A 16,574-nucleotide genomic window follows, 5' to 3' on the forward strand; every position below is an offset into this window, starting at 1 on the left:
TGTCTCATGATGGATTGAATGTAGGCCTTGAATGAGTATTTGTCCAACTAAAACAACCTTATATGTTATGCAAAACAAATAAATACAAAATAGGCCTGAGTAGTAGCCTAAAAATAAATAAAACTAATGAAATAGCTAATTGTAGGTGTGTGTGTGTGTGTGTGTGTGTGTGTGTGTGTGTGTGTCATTATTATCCCCTACCCCAGCATGTATTATCCAGACCACTCCCATTGTATCCACCTGTCTCAACACATCACCCTAGGCCCACATATAGAGGAGAGGGCACAGTGATGATTGAAGATGATGTTGAGCTCTTGCAGCCACAACGCCACCTGCTGCACCAGAGAGAAAATGAGTTTTTCTCTCTCTCTGAGCTCATGATGGAAGCGTTCATGCTGGACTGGCACCTTGGCACTGAGTCCTGCCAATGAGTCAGCTTCTGAGCAGAGCTGCAGGTCAATAGTCTCTGATACTCCAATGCATTTATTTCTCACCGGATGAAACAGACTGCATTTTTTTCAACATCCTGATTTTCAATCTGAGGCTAATTTGTTTCTTAATGCACCATGGAGCAGTTTTGTGATTTATTTGCTAAATTGGATCAAAACAAGGATGGGTTTATAACAGTGTCGGAGCCCCACAATGAAATTAGGAAACATGGAATCCTCTCAGCGTATGGAAAGGTCCAGGTAATATTCTTCTTATTCATCTTGTTTATTATGTTAGTAGGCCATGTATTTGTGCCAAGCTGTCATTTCATTCAGTTATTCATTGAAGCAATAATTTCCACAAACCTGCTGATTTTCTGCTAGAATATCATTGATGACAAAGACAAAAATGGCATGTTGGATTAGAGAGTTTCTCAGCTACATGATGGAGAGAGAGAGGAAATGGAAAATGTGCTTTCATGACCTTGACAAGAACAAATGTGGTGAGTGGTAACAGACTTCTCTCTTAAAAGAAGTTCTCAAGAAAACATCAGAAAATGCAATAAAGTACAATAGCCTTGTTGAATACATACCACAAACACTATAAAAGTATTGTTTTTACACCTCTTATTTTGATCTCCTTTAAACAACACACTGCGTTTACTGATGTAGAAGTTGAGTCCAATCTGAACACGTTCTTTTTAAACCACCAACAATGGTCTTTGACAATAAAGTGTATTTTTCAAGATACACAGCAGACAATACACAGCACTTCAGGCTGACCTTTGCACTGGCAGTTTACAGTTCACAGTATCACTTCCCAGAAATATAATAAATCTAATGTAAGAGCCGTACCTGTTTGTAATTATGTGCATTTCTTCTCTGATCAGGAGGCGTTGACCAGGAGGACATTACATGTTTATTTAGGAATTTAGGAGAGGCCATATCAAAGCTGAATGCTAAAAAAATAATTCAAATTTAAGATTTTTTTGCCCACTAACTCATGGATTCATTTCTGAATTTAAAGAAGCATTCATTTATGTGAACTACAACACTTTAACAGTACTGGGTTCATCTGAGTTCAAAACACAAAGGGGCTTTCTAAACAGATGTTATATTGTATAGATTTTGGTGCCACTTATACATATATTGCACCCTGATCAGTAATATACATAATAATAATGCAAGTAAAATAAGTTTGGAATCAGTACCTAACAAACCTTTTTATTTCTATATTATAATGACTTCACTCTTTCACAAATTAGTTGCTTTCTGATCAAGAAAGACATTACCAGAAACTTTAAAAACTTTTCTTAATATGCATTTTGTAATGTGATACCAGGATGTATTCAGATGCAGTTTGATGACAAAACACACAGCTCGTCATTAAGATTATTTCATGACAGTGTAATGGTGTTTATCCACCTGGACGGATAAGAATAGTTCTGTGACGGTGGACTGGGGTGAATTCCTGCACCATGTCATCCTGAACCCTGTGGACAACATCGGGGAGCTGGTGTCGTCATGGAAATGGTCTGGTGAGATTTTCAGGCAGCATCGTGATCATGTTACTTTTAATGATGTGCCCAAACTATGATACATCCACTTAAGCATGAGTAATAATGACAAAAGGATGAATGCAATTGCTCATTTTGTCTGTCTGTAGGTTTCTGATGTGGGTGAGAGTTGTGCACTGCCCATTGAGTTCCCCGAAGAGGCTTCTGGTTTTGGTGCATGGAGGACATTTGTTCTTGCAGCAAGTATGGCAGATGCTGTATCCTAAACTGTGACGGCCCCCATCAACCGTCTGTAAAGACCCAAATCCAGGTCTGCTTCGCTATCAGGTGCTACTTTATTTATGAAATGCATGGGTGGATTTATTTGATTTCCCATGATATATTTACTAATGTTCAATCCCAAGAACATGTTACACAAGTGAATTATAACTTTATATGCATTGCAAAACACACAGAAACACCTGAGATAACACAACAGGCACGGCATTGGTTCAACTATTCTAAATGTTATCTCATATGGAGCTCAAGTTTGAGATGCAAGTGCAGTGCCATTTACTGCAAGACTTTCAGTTGTTCAACTATTTTAACAGCGCATGTTCTTGATCCGAACCCACACATAAAGTCTATTTAACAAATGATCCAAGCTCAAAGGTCCACTTGTTTTAGCTTTCATAGCTTCTCACAGAACATTGCACAGTATAACGTGTTCTATTTGCTGACTTTCGTGTGGTTTGGTAGCCTAATTGTACCAAGCACAATCCAAACTGCAAAGACAGAAAACTTGAACCAAAAATTTCTTGATCTTTGTAATAACATGACCTAGTGTTACAATGCAAAAAAGGGCTGACGCTGTTTTAATTTTACTGTATCTGGGAGTAAAGTTAACCTGTTACCAGCTAGCCTACCTTGTTTTACATAATTCGCCTTTACCTGATACTAGAAAAGCATCCAATTAACTGCCTTTGGAAAAACAATATGTATACAAGAGAATGTGTTTAGTGTTATGTTTTGAAATTTTGCTTTAAGTCAATGCTTCTCAAAATCTTCTATAAAATTAATGCTAAAGTAGTCTGTAAATAGTCATTATTTTGAAAAGATCACAAGTAGCATATAATGGTGCTTTAAGAATACCCCTTAAAAGGCCTAGATGGTGTAATGCTAGTGAGATGTTTGTGTGTACACAAGTTAATACACTTCAAGCTGTAGTAGGAAATCATGTGTATGAATTAATCCACTTGATGTGTCTATGATTGAGATTATCTTGGTCAAATCAAACATCAGATTCAGCATTGTTCGTTGTCAGTCTATGATATAGAGACACGGGCACAAGTGCCTCCTTTTAGTATGAGTATAGATGACTTATTTCTATACTTTCTTTTTCAATGTTTTATATTATGAAATTGTATTGTGCTTCTGGGATTATTTATGTATCAAGTGTTGTATTGTGCTTTCACTTTATTGGGAGTCTGTAACAAAGTGTTATTATTATTATTATGCATAATGTTTCTCTGTATCTGACATATGACATCACATAAGTATTTTTTTATACAATGTGAGACCCTGTTGTTTTTTTGCATCAATTATTTTTCAGGATGAATATCATTCCTGCACATTGATTGCAACTGTCTATGAAAGTGATTCATATGAAACGGTGTGCTCTGTAGGTTCATGGACCCAAAGCCTTCTCCCAAGGCTCCCAGGAGATGAAGAGGGCAGGTGGTCTTCAGTCGATGTGGAAAAGCAACGTTGTCAACGTGCTGAAAGGTATGCCACAGACAACGCTACAGTGTCTTATCTACGCCCAGGTGAAGCAGAAAGTAGCAGAAATTCTTCATTGACATAAAAATGGCATGTACAGTATATTATAAAAAAGAAAAAGTTTTGTCTTTCACTTTCTTCAAGAGGTGCAAAACGCTGGATGTGAGAGTTACACCCCCTTTTGCTTATTTCACTTACTCTTATTATGAGAAACTGAAATGTTTAGTTACATGTACCACTGTGACACCGCCTTCCTTCTAAAACACATGAAGCAGTTTCCCCAGTTAACCCAGATTGTCATACTAAATCTGGCCTGATAGCAAAAATCATAAAATGTAATGCTGAGGCCAACATACGCTTCAGTCCCAGCAGAACGCCAGTGTCCCACCCGCTGTTTCAGTGAGGCTCAATCAACACATCAATAGCTCTGGTCCTCACAAGCAAAATGGGCCATCATGCTTTCTTGGTACCTCTCCCTGAGTGTTATTATGGTAATACAATTGTCATGTTAGCGTCAATGTTTGGGTGTGTCCCATTTCTCCATAGTGAGAAATTAGCCAGTAAAGAGTTTATAGTTTTCTGTGGTATTCATTAATTTAGATGCTGAGGGAACTATTCCCATTCTAGGTGTTGAGCCTTGACCCCATATAGTCAGAAAGATTAGTTACATACTGTTTGATTTGAGTAAAACCTGAGTCAAAGCTACTTCAAACACATATTTGTTGTTATACATCATTTATTGGTTATAAGGTTGTTGTAAACCATAGTTCCTCACAGATTACTGGTTAGTTGTGCTACTCTTCTGTAATTTTGAATGCATCCAATACACCTTCAGTTTCAAACAGACTTTATCATTCTGAAAGGAAAATGTGCAATACATCCATATTTGAAGATAATAAGAGATTTTTTGGACTCATCTCCTTTCCCACAAATGTCTCAAATTGTTGTGATAATGTAAAGAATGTGAAGTAGCATTGTTAAATACAGATTTGTGTGCATATCATCAAAATTGATGGATGATATTAAATGTGAAACGTTTGAAATTTGAGCAAAAGCTCCAGTGAGTTTTCATTTACTGAAGCACTATTAGCATTATTAAAATTAGTATTGTTAAATCAGTGTAAGTGTATGAATGGAAGTTCATTTTAATCTCTTTGCTCTTTTTCCTCCACTACAGGTGCTAAAGGTGAGGTTGAACCTGCAGCAAGCTGGCACCTACCATGGTGTTGCGGCACGTGCCCGATCTATTTACAGACATGAGTTGTTGTCCTCTTTTTTACTGAGGATTCAAGCCGAGCATCCTCTGCATGATTCCCTACGCAGGTATGGAGTGTGCAGTTCATCAGGTGAGACAGAACAGCACTCAAAGGTAGAGAAACATATTATCATGTGGTATGTTAGATATCTTCAACTATTTGCTTCTTGTTACAGTCAACCATGAACTAGGCAAAGAGTGATCCAGCCTACAACAGTGACTCCAAACTTATTTTCTTCAGTTTTGTGGCCTTCGCTTGGATAACTGGACAAATTTATCCACTGGCAGTTGTTCGGACTCAGCAGCAAGCACAAGGTAAACACTTGCATTTCTGTCACACGTTTTGAGATTATTTGAAACAAGTCGAGATGTTTTAATCATTGCCATTTGTCTTTTTTTGCAGCTTTCAGCTCAGATTCACATCCAGCCTCAGGTGTATTACAAGGAATTATAGGGATATATTTTCTTAGCTTTTCTTTCTAATTTCTATAATATAGATTTTTAAATACAGCGAACCTTACAGATGCACAGTTGACTTGAAATTCAGTATTTGACAAAATTAAATAATTTCCTACTTGAGACCAGGCTGTGTAAATGAGGATGTGTGAGCTGTACAATAAAATGTTATTTCTTACGGGGTCAGGCATCTTCTTTTCTACTTATCATTAAACAGTGTTACAATTTTCTTTGTTCTGAGTTTGAACTAAACATGTCTTACAGGAGTAAGCAACATTACACATTTGCTTTTCACAAATAAAGGCAGGTATTGGATATAAAAGTGTTATGACAAAGGTTGCTAACTTATCTCATGCTGTTCATAGAAGGGCAGCCAAGTTTTGAAAAATCATAACATTATAGAACTATGGAAAATTCATTGTAAAATGTATAATGAGAATTAACCTCAGATAAATACAATAAATTCTACACAGTCAGAGGTGGGAAGTAAATAAGTAGGCTACGTTTACTAGAGTAGTATACTTAGCCTCCAATTTAGAGGCACATGAACTAGAGTATTTACATTTTCTGACCTATAATTCTACTCTACAAGTCATTGGGAAATGTAGGCCTACTTTACTGCACAATATTTATTTGATGGCTGTAGTAGCCTAACATTGATAAAGGCTGACAAAACCAGTTTAAAAAAAAAGTGTATTTTATTTTATTTTAACAATCCGTAAAATTCAAAATCTTTATATTTAATCCAATAATATAAAGCTGATGGGACAAGTCTGTCTGCACAATAACTTTTACTTAAATTAACATCTTGGCAGTGGCAGGAAGTAACTAGACTAAGTAAATTTTTCAAAAATGTTTTTTCCCATTAGTCACTTAGACACAAAAACATAGAAAATAGGGTCTACTTTGAAAAATACCAAAGTTAACCTTTAATTTGAGGGTACTTTCACTGAACTTTAGTATAGGACATCTTTACTTAAGTAATGCTATTGTCCACTACCATAGACTGTTTATTGTCCGCTACTTTATTCTTCTTGTCCACTAGGCTATGTCTCAGAGGGAACCGTGGTCGTTATCGCGAGGCCTTCTTTTACCGCGAGTTTTCTGGTCGACATCCCGTGAATGTAACCAGCCATCTTGTCGCGCAGAAGAGGAGAAGAGCAGTAGATATGGCTGACTACAGCAGCGTGGCTCCCCCTTCCTCTAACGCTGGTGGTGGAATGAACGACGCTTTTAAAGATGCTCTACAGCGAGCACGACAGGTAAGAAGACTACTGTAATAAATTAGAGTAAAAAATAACGTCGAATTTGGGAGCAAATAAGCTAGTTTTACTGTTTTTTTTCTGACATTACATACGGCCGCACGGTGAACAATGCTAAGCTAACGATGACTAACGTTACAACACACGGCGAAGGCGAATTCAGATGTAAAATAGAAGCAGGCATAGCCAAATGTACACATTAAATCCAACAATATTAATCAGTTACTGGAACCCAAGCTTTCTGTGGTATAATAATATAAATTGATTAACGTTAGTTTAAGTGGAAGGAATCGCTTTCCTTTGTTGGCTCAGACTTCCGGACAGAAGCGTAGTTAGGCCGCAGCCGACATGTCTGTCCAAACGCGTCTAACACAAACAGCGGGAAATCCTATAACATTGTTTCCTTTTTTATTTATTTTGTGTTTTAGATTGCAGCGAAGATCGGTGGTGATGGCGTTGCGGCACCCCCAACAAACGAGTTTGGCTACGGCGGACAGAAAAGGCCCCTGGAGGACGCTGGTGGGTATTTTCCCATGCCTAACCTGAATATCGGTCAGTGGCTCAAATCGATTCAATGCAAGTCTTGATAGTTAATGCTTGCCTGTGTTTTTTTTAAAGCTTCTAAATTGCATTTCCTAGAAATGTTAGTTCAATTAAATCCACAATCTACAGTATGTTTTAATATCAAAGTGCATTCTCATTTATAAGTAACAGTCTGTGTATTGCTACTAACCGTATAAACAGTTTATTTTCAAATTGTTAATGTTTTCAATTTTATTTTAGCCAATGCAGTATGCTAGTTATTGCATGTGTTAAGAGTTGGATATTTTGTGTCAATTGTTTTAAATCAGTACCTGTCCATGAAATGTATGAATATTTTGGGGAACACGTGACATATGATTGAAGAATCTACGGCTGAACTTGATGAGTCATTTTTGGTTTTGCTTTGATAAACAAGTATAAAATATATAAATAAAATCAGCATCAGTATGGGTTTCCAGTTTATCAGGTATACCAAGTTAATAGTAATGCAAAAGCCAACACCTTTTGAGCAGTTTCAGCCAGTATAACATATAGGGAGGTAATGCTGTGTAATACAGTGTGTTGAATTGGACTGCATTGGTTTAAGATAGGTGCACAAAATCTAAAAACTAAGTATATTCCAGTTCTGTATTTTTGGTGACTTTGCAGCCTACTGCTGTCATAACAATGATAATTTCAGGCAGTGTTAAAGAGCCATTTTCAGATTGAAGAACACTGTTCATAATGTGATGGTGGGTATAATGATAGATACTTATACTGGTTATGTCATGTCGTCACAGACCAACCAGAGACGAAGAAAGTGGCTACAAATGACGGTAAGTGACATGGTGACATAGCTGTAGTTGCAGTTAAATATATGGCTTTAATTTGATGATTCCCAACCTAATTGGTCCAAAAATTGGCATGAATTGGAAATTTGTTGCATGGGTTAAACTTATGCTTCCTTTCCCCCTAATGTACTGTGATGTCTATTTGTTTTTTTCAGCCTTTTCAGGAATGGGAGGAATGGGTGGTCCAAGGTAGATGTTTGATTTAGATTCAAATAGTTTTCCCATTTCAGCATTTGATCATGTTATTAAAAAGCTTGCATTGATTTGTTATTCTCAGGTCAATATCGGAGGAATTCAAGGTTCCAGATGGAATGGTTGGATTTAGTAAGTTTTTGTTCAACAATAAACAGTTCAGTAATAATCAGTTCTGTTGTTGATGATACTGAATATTTAGATCTAACACACTTCTCCCCCCACCCCCTTAAAGTCATTGGAAGAGGAGGCGAACAAATATCACGTCTGCAGCAAGAGTCTGGATGTAAGATACAGATTGCGCCTGGTATGTTTAGATATCTTGCTGATATTGTGGACCTTAGTAATACTAAGAACGTATAGGTTTGGTAATTGTTGTGATGTTATTGCGTCTCTTGTGTTGTAGACAGTGGAGGAATGCCAGATCGGTCGGTGACATTAACAGGAGGACCAGAATCCATTCAGTAAGTTAACTATCTATTTGTTAATTTAATGGTCCCATTTTAGGTGAAAATAATTTGAATTTGAAACTGTATCACTGTAATGTTTTCCTAAGGGCTGCAAAGAGGCTATTAACAGAGATAGTTGAGAAGGGGCGCCCAGCTCCCGCATTCAACCACAACGACGGCCCGGGAATGACGGTCCAGGAGATTATGGTCCCTGCCTCTAAAGCCGGACTTGTCATTGGGAAGGGAGGAGAAACTATCAAAAGTCTTCAGGTGAGTGTCCAGTCAGATATTTTAGATAGCACACATTTGGCAAGGGCGCACTCTGATTTTACTCTTAATCTGCAGGAAAGAGCGGGAGTGAAGATGGTCATGATCCAAGACGGACCTCAAAACACAGGTGCAGACAAGCCACTCCGCATTTCAGGAGAACCCTTTAAAGTTCAGGTGGGTCCTCTTCTGTGTGAGCATTGCACTTCTAACATAATAAAATTGTACCTTTTCATTTTTTATGAGCTTTCATCCTTTTGAGTTAATCCCTGTCCAGACACTAAAGGTTGTTTACATGCCTTATATGTTTCCATGGAGAGCAGTCAAGTAATGCTGTAATGAGATGTATTTTTATTTTCAGCAAGCCAAAGAGATGGTGATGGAGCTGATCAGAGATCAAGGATTCAGGGAGCAGAGGGGCGAGTATGGATCACGAGTTGGTGGAGGGGGAGGAGGTGGTGGTGGTGGAGGAGACAGCTTGGATGTGAGTATTTGTAATAATCACTTTTATCAGAGAAGGTGTTAAATCGGCTTCTTAACTTTAGTTTTATCCTCTGTCATTTAGGTTCCTGTCCCCCGGTTTGCAGTGGGAATTGTTATTGGCAGAAATGGAGAGATGATCAAGAAAATACAGAATGACACAGGTGTCAGGATTCAGTTTAAACCAGGTAAGTGATTAAGACTGCTCATTTATGAGAAGAACTGAGAAATAACCATTTGCCAAAAGCAAAGTCATTTAGACACTTAAGTTGAAATGTGTATGGTCTGTGATGAAAACTCATGCACCACGCTGAGAAACTGATGTATAACCCTAACCCTAAACTTATCTGAGACCTGAGCACAAGACAATCGTTTGATGGTAGACCTGTGTTAACTACTAGCAATTCTGTCTCGATAGCCTCCAATCACACTATTTTCTCCCTCCTAGATGATGGTAGCACACCGGACCGGATAGCACAGATTATGGGCCCCCCTGACCAGGCTCAGCATGCAGCAGAAATTATATCCGATCTGCTGAGGAGTGTTCAGGCCGGTGGGCCCCCAGGGCATGGTGGTGGCGGCAGAGGTCGTGGTCGCGGGCAGGGGAACTGGAACATGGGCCCCCCTGGTGGCCTGCAGGAGTTCACCTTCACTGTCCCAACCATGAAGACTGGCCTCATCATTGGAAAAGGCAAGTGGCCGCTTAAAGTATTAAGTTCATACCTGTCATCATAAATTATTGGTAAAAGGAGAAACATTTTAAACAAAACCAAACAAGACAGATGACAGACAACTTGTGTAGCAGAACAGAAAGGGGGATATTCACCCTTTTTGTCTTTCCAATATCTGTCAAAGAATTTTAATCTTATTTTGAAGTTCATGGGACTAAAACAACTGTCTGTTGCAGGATTTGTATGCTAAACTTTCCACCTGTGCTTTACAAGATTTAAACCCCAAATACATGCCCAATACTTAATAACCTAGCTTAAATATATCAACACTACACGTTGTGTATTAGCCTGCACATATTTTTGAATTGGGCTACATGTCAAAAGTGTTCCAGGGTAAGTAAAATGTTTATTCAGTTTACTGTTTTGGCCTGCACACTCCTCGTGGACCTGCTGGCCAATTCATTAGAGCTAAATGTATTCGTTTGTTGTGGTTAATGTTAACTCTTCAGGTGGTGAGACAATCAAGGGCATTAGCCAGCAATCCGGAGCCAGGATCGAGCTGCAAAGGAATCCTCCACCCAACGCTGATCCCAACATCAAAATGTTCACAGTTCGGGGCTCCCCTCAGCAGATTGACTACGCCAGGCAGCTGGTGGAAGAGAAAATTGGGGTGAGACGCTAAGAGTTTGATTATAAACCTCTGTGGGAACATTTGTCTTTTTTAAAAGCTTGTTTACTGACCATGTGTTCTGTGTTCAGGGACCAGTCACTCCAATGGGTGGCCCACACGGTCCACATGGAGGTCCAGGCCCACATGGTCCTCCTGGACCACCTGGACCACCTGGGGCTCCCATGGGTCCATACAACCCTGGACCATACAACCAGGGACCTCCAGGACCCCAGTAAGTCTAGTGGCCTTTTGTTTTACCTCAAACTCTGTGTGATAACAAGAATATATAGACTCGGGTGAAGGCGTGAAAAGTAAATGGTTATTTTTCTTTCATCAGTGGCCCACCGGCGCCGTACCAGCCTCAAGGATGGGGCAATGGCTACCCACACTGGCAACAAGGACAACCTGATCCAAGTGAGTACTTGCCATTAGTTGACATGCAGACACATTTCATGTCTGACTGGAATTAAAAAGCCATTCGTGATTACCCTCCTTGGTCGATCAGTCAGTAACTCCATCCATATCAGATTATGTAAGGGAAAGTTTTGACTGCATGTCTAGAGTGTTTGTCTTGGCCTTTGTTTGTTAACAATGTGTTTTCTTTGTTCAGATAAAGCAGCCGCCGATGCCAACGCAGCAGCGTGGGCAGCCTACTACGCTCAGTACAGCCAGCAGCCGCAGGCTCCCATGACCCCGACAAGTGGAGCTCCTGGCACAACTCAAACAAACGGCCAAGGTGACTGAAGTGTTTCTCAATTAGCAGTCTTTGCCTCTTGTAGAAGCATAAACGGTTGACACAAGAGTAGAGCAGTGTAGATTACTTTAGTAGTGTTCTGTGCTCACATCTTCCTGGTATCACTTACAGGAAACAAGTATGATTTGGTTCCAGCTTTTAAATTACTTTGCTTTTGCAGAGCATCTTTTTTATAGTACCCCAGGGAAAGGATAGTTCCACCACCCCTAAGCTGACAGACCCGACCCAGGCAGATGGAGGACAAACTGAGAGAATGATTCACTAATTACAAGTTACCGTTTTTTTTAACAGGTGACCCAAAGGCTGCAGGTCAGAGTGGACAGGCAGATTACTCCGAGGCCTGGGAGGAATATTACAAGAAAATGGGTATACGAACGTAGTTTCAGTGTACACCTATTAACACAAGACAGTCTAAACAGCGACTGGGCGTTCAATCGGCTTCTTTTTCAGGTCTGGGTATTTATCAGAACTGCTGGCCTGCTGTGGAGCATCAGTGTGCCTCCACTTCGTTTGACATTTGACGCCTGTGCTGTTTAGACTGCAACATTTTTGACTATCTACAGGACTGAGCTGTCAACACAGAACCACCTTTTTATGAGCTTAGAGTAGCTTATTTTCTAGGCTAGCATAGGGATTTATCAACACTAAATGGCAGAGCTTTGCCATGTGCCATGAATGTGTTATTGCTATTGATTGTGTATAGAGTTAAATGATGCAACGAGTTTGATTTGTTGGTCATGGATATAAGCCATGTAGAACCATGTTGTGGTTGATTTGTTTTTCTTTTTTTTTCTTTCAATTTTATTTATAACTTAGATGCATTGACACATTTTTGTCTCCTCTTTTCAGGTCAACAGGGTCAACAACCTCAGGACTACACAAAAGCCTGGGAGGAATATTACAAGAAACAAGGTCGGTACTCCTGTTTTTAAAAATCTGACTTTGTGCCGGGATCACATTTCATTCAATGACCATTTTACTCCCCATTCTGAGACTTAACTCATATTTTAGTTTGCAGTGTTTAGTTTGCATTTATTTTTGTAACCAGGATTTATAGTCTTTCCAGTTTAGCTTCTATTCTGCTAGGTTATTTTTGAATGTGAAAAAATGAAAGGGTGGCTGTGCTCCTTTAGCAGCCCTCTACCGTAGAGTGGCTGCTCTCCCAGCCGCCCAACAGAAAGGCAGACGGTTTCTGTCCCAGCACCCAAAGAAAGTGGTGTTGGGTTCGTTCACCTTCTTATAAAATGTTATCTCAATACTTTTAACTGTTAATGTAATCTGAATTGTTTTGGTTGTATAAATGAGATTAGTAGTAGTTGAATCTATATCATGTTGTATGCAAATCTACTGTAAGTTATTCTTTTTCCCTGTAAAGTATGATTGATTGAAAAGAAAAGTTCCTTTTAACGTGCTGCCTAATTGGCCAGTGTAAGGCTTTTTTGTTGTTCAAGTGTAACAAGTTCTCTTGTTTTACCCTCCAGGTCAAGCAGCCCCTCAGGCCACAGCAGCAGCAGCAGCCGCTTCCCAGCCTGGAGGTCAGCCAGACTACAGCGCTGCTTGGGCGGAGTACTACCGCCAGCAGGCTGCTTACTATGGCACAGCCAACCCTCAGACGATGGGTGCAGCACCACAAGCCCCTCAGGTACACCCCCGATAAGAATCTGCCCGCCACATCCAATACTCAATTATTTTGTGCCCTAACAGCCTTCCTTCCTTAGGTTTTACAGGGCTCCGGTGACTGCAGCAGCTTACACACTTAACTAAAACAATTTCCTCCCTAAACAGGTTTTAATTTTTTATTTTGGGAAGCTGAGTCCACTGTTTCTGTTGTTAACATGCAATGTATCTTCTATGTATTTCTTCTGCACAGGGCCAGTAATGTGAAGTGGACATAAAGTAAATGCTACATTGTCGAAACAAAATCCTTTGTTTAATGTTTGGATGCAGACGCCTTGATGAAGATCTTAAATTTCCTTGGTTTGAAAGTGTTTCACATAGATGGCAGATTACCCGGCGAACACGTCCTCTTTCTTGTTTTTTTCTTTTTTTCCTTTTTCTTGTAAATGCTTTGTTTTTAGTGAGGTAATTATACATATGGTCATTCCAGCCCTGTATCTACATTAAATGTGGTTAGAACTCATGTTTATTAAACTGTAGACATTACCATGTAAATCATCTCAGTTTTAAAATGCTATTGCCTGTTGTGTTTTTGCAATAAAACAAACTGAAACCTCCTGTGTTGGTAAGTTGGGGTGGTTGTAAACCAAAAGGGTTAAGAGGAAATTCTGTATGATTTTATTTTAGGGGGTGGGAAGTTTGAAATGCAGGCCATGTTCAATTGTCCAAAATGGTTGACTCAAAAGTTGTGCTGTCCTGTCTCTCTCCAACTGTCTATAAGGCTCTTAGATACATTATGTGCGTGCAATGATCCTGAGTGGTTCAGACCAACAAACGTCCTTGTTGATAGACCTTTTTTTACACGTGTTTCCTGACTTTGCTCTGACTTAAGCAGTAGACAGATGTTTGTCATACGAAAGTCGACAGGTGTATATATGTACCGTACCTCATGCATTAACTGCGTTGCTGTGGCACTCTCTCTCTTTTTTAAAAAATATATATATATATATAAATTTTGCCTGGTTTGCTGACCTTGTTGAGGTAGTATGCTCTGTATTTTGCCCTGATATAGACACTTCCTCCTCCACAGGAAAGTTTAGAAAAGCGGTAAGCAAGTATTCTTCCTTAACATGTTCCTCAGAAAACGTGGTTGCAAGAAATGTTGCATTTTTAGTGTTATATATTTTGTGGTGTTCTTCTTTCAGGACAGTCAGGTAAATTGCCTCTGTATCGAAAAATGCATTGAAACGTTTGTCTTGCCCATTTCAAATTGCGAACTAACTCACATGTATAAATTTGTTTTTTAAAAGAATGTTTTTTTAATATAAAAACATTGCAAAATCGTCATTGCTGTCCCCATTCTGTTAGTGTTTATTGAATATAAGAACATAGATGTTGTAGGGTCGGGGGTGGCTAAGCAGTCTTCATCCATCAGTTGAGCCCTCCTATACTGTAAGTACAATACTGTGACTGACTTTGAGAGAAACGCCTTATTTGATGCTTTACAAACTGCCAAAGATATAGTATTTTTGTCATATTGCCATTTTCCCTATGTCTCTGGGTAAGTATGAAATGTTCTGAGGAGAGGAGTAGTACTTTAGAATCTTGTACCACATATTTCTGAGACTAATTTCCCTTTGTGACTACTACATTCAGACTTTGAATCTTAACAGTATGTTGATACTTGTTAGATTGTTAAACCTTTTGTGTAGGTAGCATTTCATTGCCAGTTGGATTTCTGAACTGAGTTTGAATGTCAGCACTCTGTTACACTGTTGGTAGGAACTGTTTAAGGATTCCCATTTGGTTTTTTTGCGTTTTGAATACCTGACCTGCTAAGTGCCATTGTCTAGTTGAGACTTTCATGTTTATAAATGCCATTTATTGCAACATATTGCTTTCAAAAGTCCTACTGCATAACTCCAGTGTAGCATGCTTAGGATTCTTCTGCTGTTATTACTTTTAATGTCCTATATGAGCATGTGGAATGCTAGTAGTGGAAGTGCTTCTGACTAGCCCAGTATTGACATTTTCTGAATGAGCACTGTTGTGAAAGGCTGTTAATTTTAAGCATTGTTCACTGATGGCAAACAGTGCAATATATCTGATCTTTGCAGTGTCGTCCCAGACCTTGCACCTTAGGTTCTGCTGCAATTACACAGGTAAGCGAAACCTAAGGAAACCAGTGTTTTTGTCCAGTGACATTACCAATTTACATGCAAATGCTTACCTGTGTCTTTTAATATGCCTCAATGCATTTTATGCTTAGTCGTAAAGAAATGTCCAGGATATATCAAAGTATGAAGCCCTTTTTAAGATCTGCTTTCATGAATGAACTGCATGACATGAGCTTTATGACTTGTTACATAAAGTTTGACTTTTCAGAAAGTGACTTTACTCCGAAAAAGTTGTTGCATAGGCTCACTAAGGAAATGTCATTGTCGTATGTGCTTAATATTTGATGATAGCCTTATCTTTGCATCCTGGTAAGTCTGATGGCGACTGTATCGATGCTTTGACAACTTTTATACTATATTAAAACTGCATGCCATGCGCTAGATCAAGAAACGGTGAAATACATGATTTTTTTATTTTATTTTTTCCTGTCGTGGTGTGAATCTGCCCTCAAGTGCAGTGCAAATCTACTATTGAAACTTCACTTCTCGCTCACAGTGTTGGAGGACGCTGCAAGCTTAGGTCATAGAATCAGGCCCTGTCGTAGTTTGTCCCCAAAAGGAGGAATCCTTTGAGTCAATCCCACTGCTGAACGTAGACCGTTCAAGAGCTCCAGTGATAAGGTAAAACAGCAACGCAATGAAATTTAAATTCTGTGATTGCAAAGTGTTGGTCAGATACATGTTTTTCAGCTCGGACCGACTGTTTTTATAACCATGATGCCATAGTGTATTTAGAGTTGTCTGATGGTTTATTTTGTTGCTTGAATTTATTCATCAGTAACCTTTAGTCAATAGGAATGTGCTTTAGAAAGTTGGATGAGGACAGGAAGTGATGTACTTTAAAATGACTTGCAGTTTTATTGGCAGTAAAAATTTGGGGCTTTTTTTTTTATCACTTCTCTCTGTAGTTAAAGGGTCACTTACTGTTTCTGTTCATCTGTACATGTGAGATGCTCAGTGTTTCAACACAGTTCGTGGGGGTGTAGAAGACAAAACAAGGAGCATGCATTAGAGGTAAAAGTTTCATGTGCTGTGTATATTATCAAATATATTGTTTTTGAATTAACTGTTCTGACTTTTGAAATGTTGACCTGTTAATAAAGTTGTAACAAATTAAATGGACTCATTCACTTTAATTTTACATTCTAGATAAACATGAGTTTAAGAAACTCAACAAATTCGTCAGTATTTATTTGCTTAATTTATGCACAAATGAGGTGAACCCACAAATGCAAAAGAACATTCTGC

At 38.9% G+C, this 16,574-nt stretch overlaps 2 protein-coding genes across 9 annotated transcripts in view; both read left to right on the forward strand.

The window, feature by feature from the left end:
• Nucleotides 1–5,441, forward strand: part of LOC116699312 (calcium-binding mitochondrial carrier protein SCaMC-1-A) — a 29,422-nt gene extending 23,981 nt beyond the window's left edge. The window contains 12 exon segments of the mRNA XM_074783874.1: nt 146–689; nt 813–850; nt 852–931; nt 1,319–1,406; nt 1,857–1,995; nt 2,095–2,238; nt 2,241–2,255; nt 3,610–3,750; nt 4,842–4,976; nt 4,978–5,049; nt 5,135–5,273; nt 5,362–5,441. Coding sequence (XP_074639975.1) covers nt 567–689; nt 813–850; nt 852–931; nt 1,319–1,406; nt 1,857–1,995; nt 2,095–2,238; nt 2,241–2,255; nt 3,610–3,750; nt 4,842–4,976; nt 4,978–5,049; nt 5,135–5,273; nt 5,362–5,441 — 1,194 coding nt within the window. The 5' untranslated portion in view covers nt 146–566.
• Nucleotides 5,442–6,485: 1,044 nt separating this feature from the next.
• Nucleotides 6,486–16,346, forward strand: fubp1 (far upstream element (FUSE) binding protein 1). 8 transcript variants are annotated; one of them, XM_032531346.1, is made up of 20 exons: nt 6,486–6,676; nt 7,105–7,228; nt 7,999–8,034; nt 8,205–8,238; nt 8,327–8,373; nt 8,477–8,548; nt 8,648–8,705; nt 8,798–8,960; nt 9,036–9,134; nt 9,319–9,441; nt 9,523–9,625; nt 9,886–10,128; nt 10,618–10,778; nt 10,868–11,010; nt 11,116–11,192; nt 11,389–11,514; nt 11,824–11,898; nt 12,382–12,444; nt 13,014–13,174; nt 13,403–16,346. In XM_032531346.1, the coding sequence occupies exons 1-20, from the start codon at nt 6,584–6,586 to the stop codon at nt 13,409–13,411; spliced, it is 2,010 nt and encodes a 669-aa protein (XP_032387237.1). In that variant the 5' UTR covers nt 6,486–6,583; the 3' UTR covers nt 13,412–16,346. The 8 variants fall into 8 exon arrangements, with proteins under 8 accessions (XP_032387237.1, XP_032387236.1, XP_032387243.1 ...); XM_032531345.1 differs by having other exon boundaries at nt 13,014–16,346; XM_032531352.1 differs by lacking the exon at nt 11,824–11,898.
• Nucleotides 16,347–16,574: the final 228 nt, after the last annotated feature.

This window comes from Etheostoma spectabile, chromosome 12, assembly GCF_008692095.1.
Source record: "Etheostoma spectabile isolate EspeVRDwgs_2016 chromosome 12, UIUC_Espe_1.0, whole genome shotgun sequence".
NCBI lineage: Eukaryota > Metazoa > Chordata > Actinopteri > Perciformes > Percidae > Etheostoma > Etheostoma spectabile.

Bases quoted from the DNA above. Each gene is read 5' to 3' on its own strand.
- fubp1 (XM_032531345.1), top strand. From the start codon at position 6,584: ATGGCTGACTACAGCAGCGTGGCTCCCCCTTCCTCTAACGCTGGTGGT. The intron at 10,779-10,867 runs GTGAGACGCTAA...TTCTGTGTTCAG, and splicing joins TGGTGGAAGAGAAAATTGGG to GGACCAGTCACTCCAATGGG. The intron at 11,011-11,115 runs GTAAGTCTAGTG...TTCTTTCATCAG, and splicing joins CAGGGACCTCCAGGACCCCA to TGGCCCACCGGCGCCGTACC.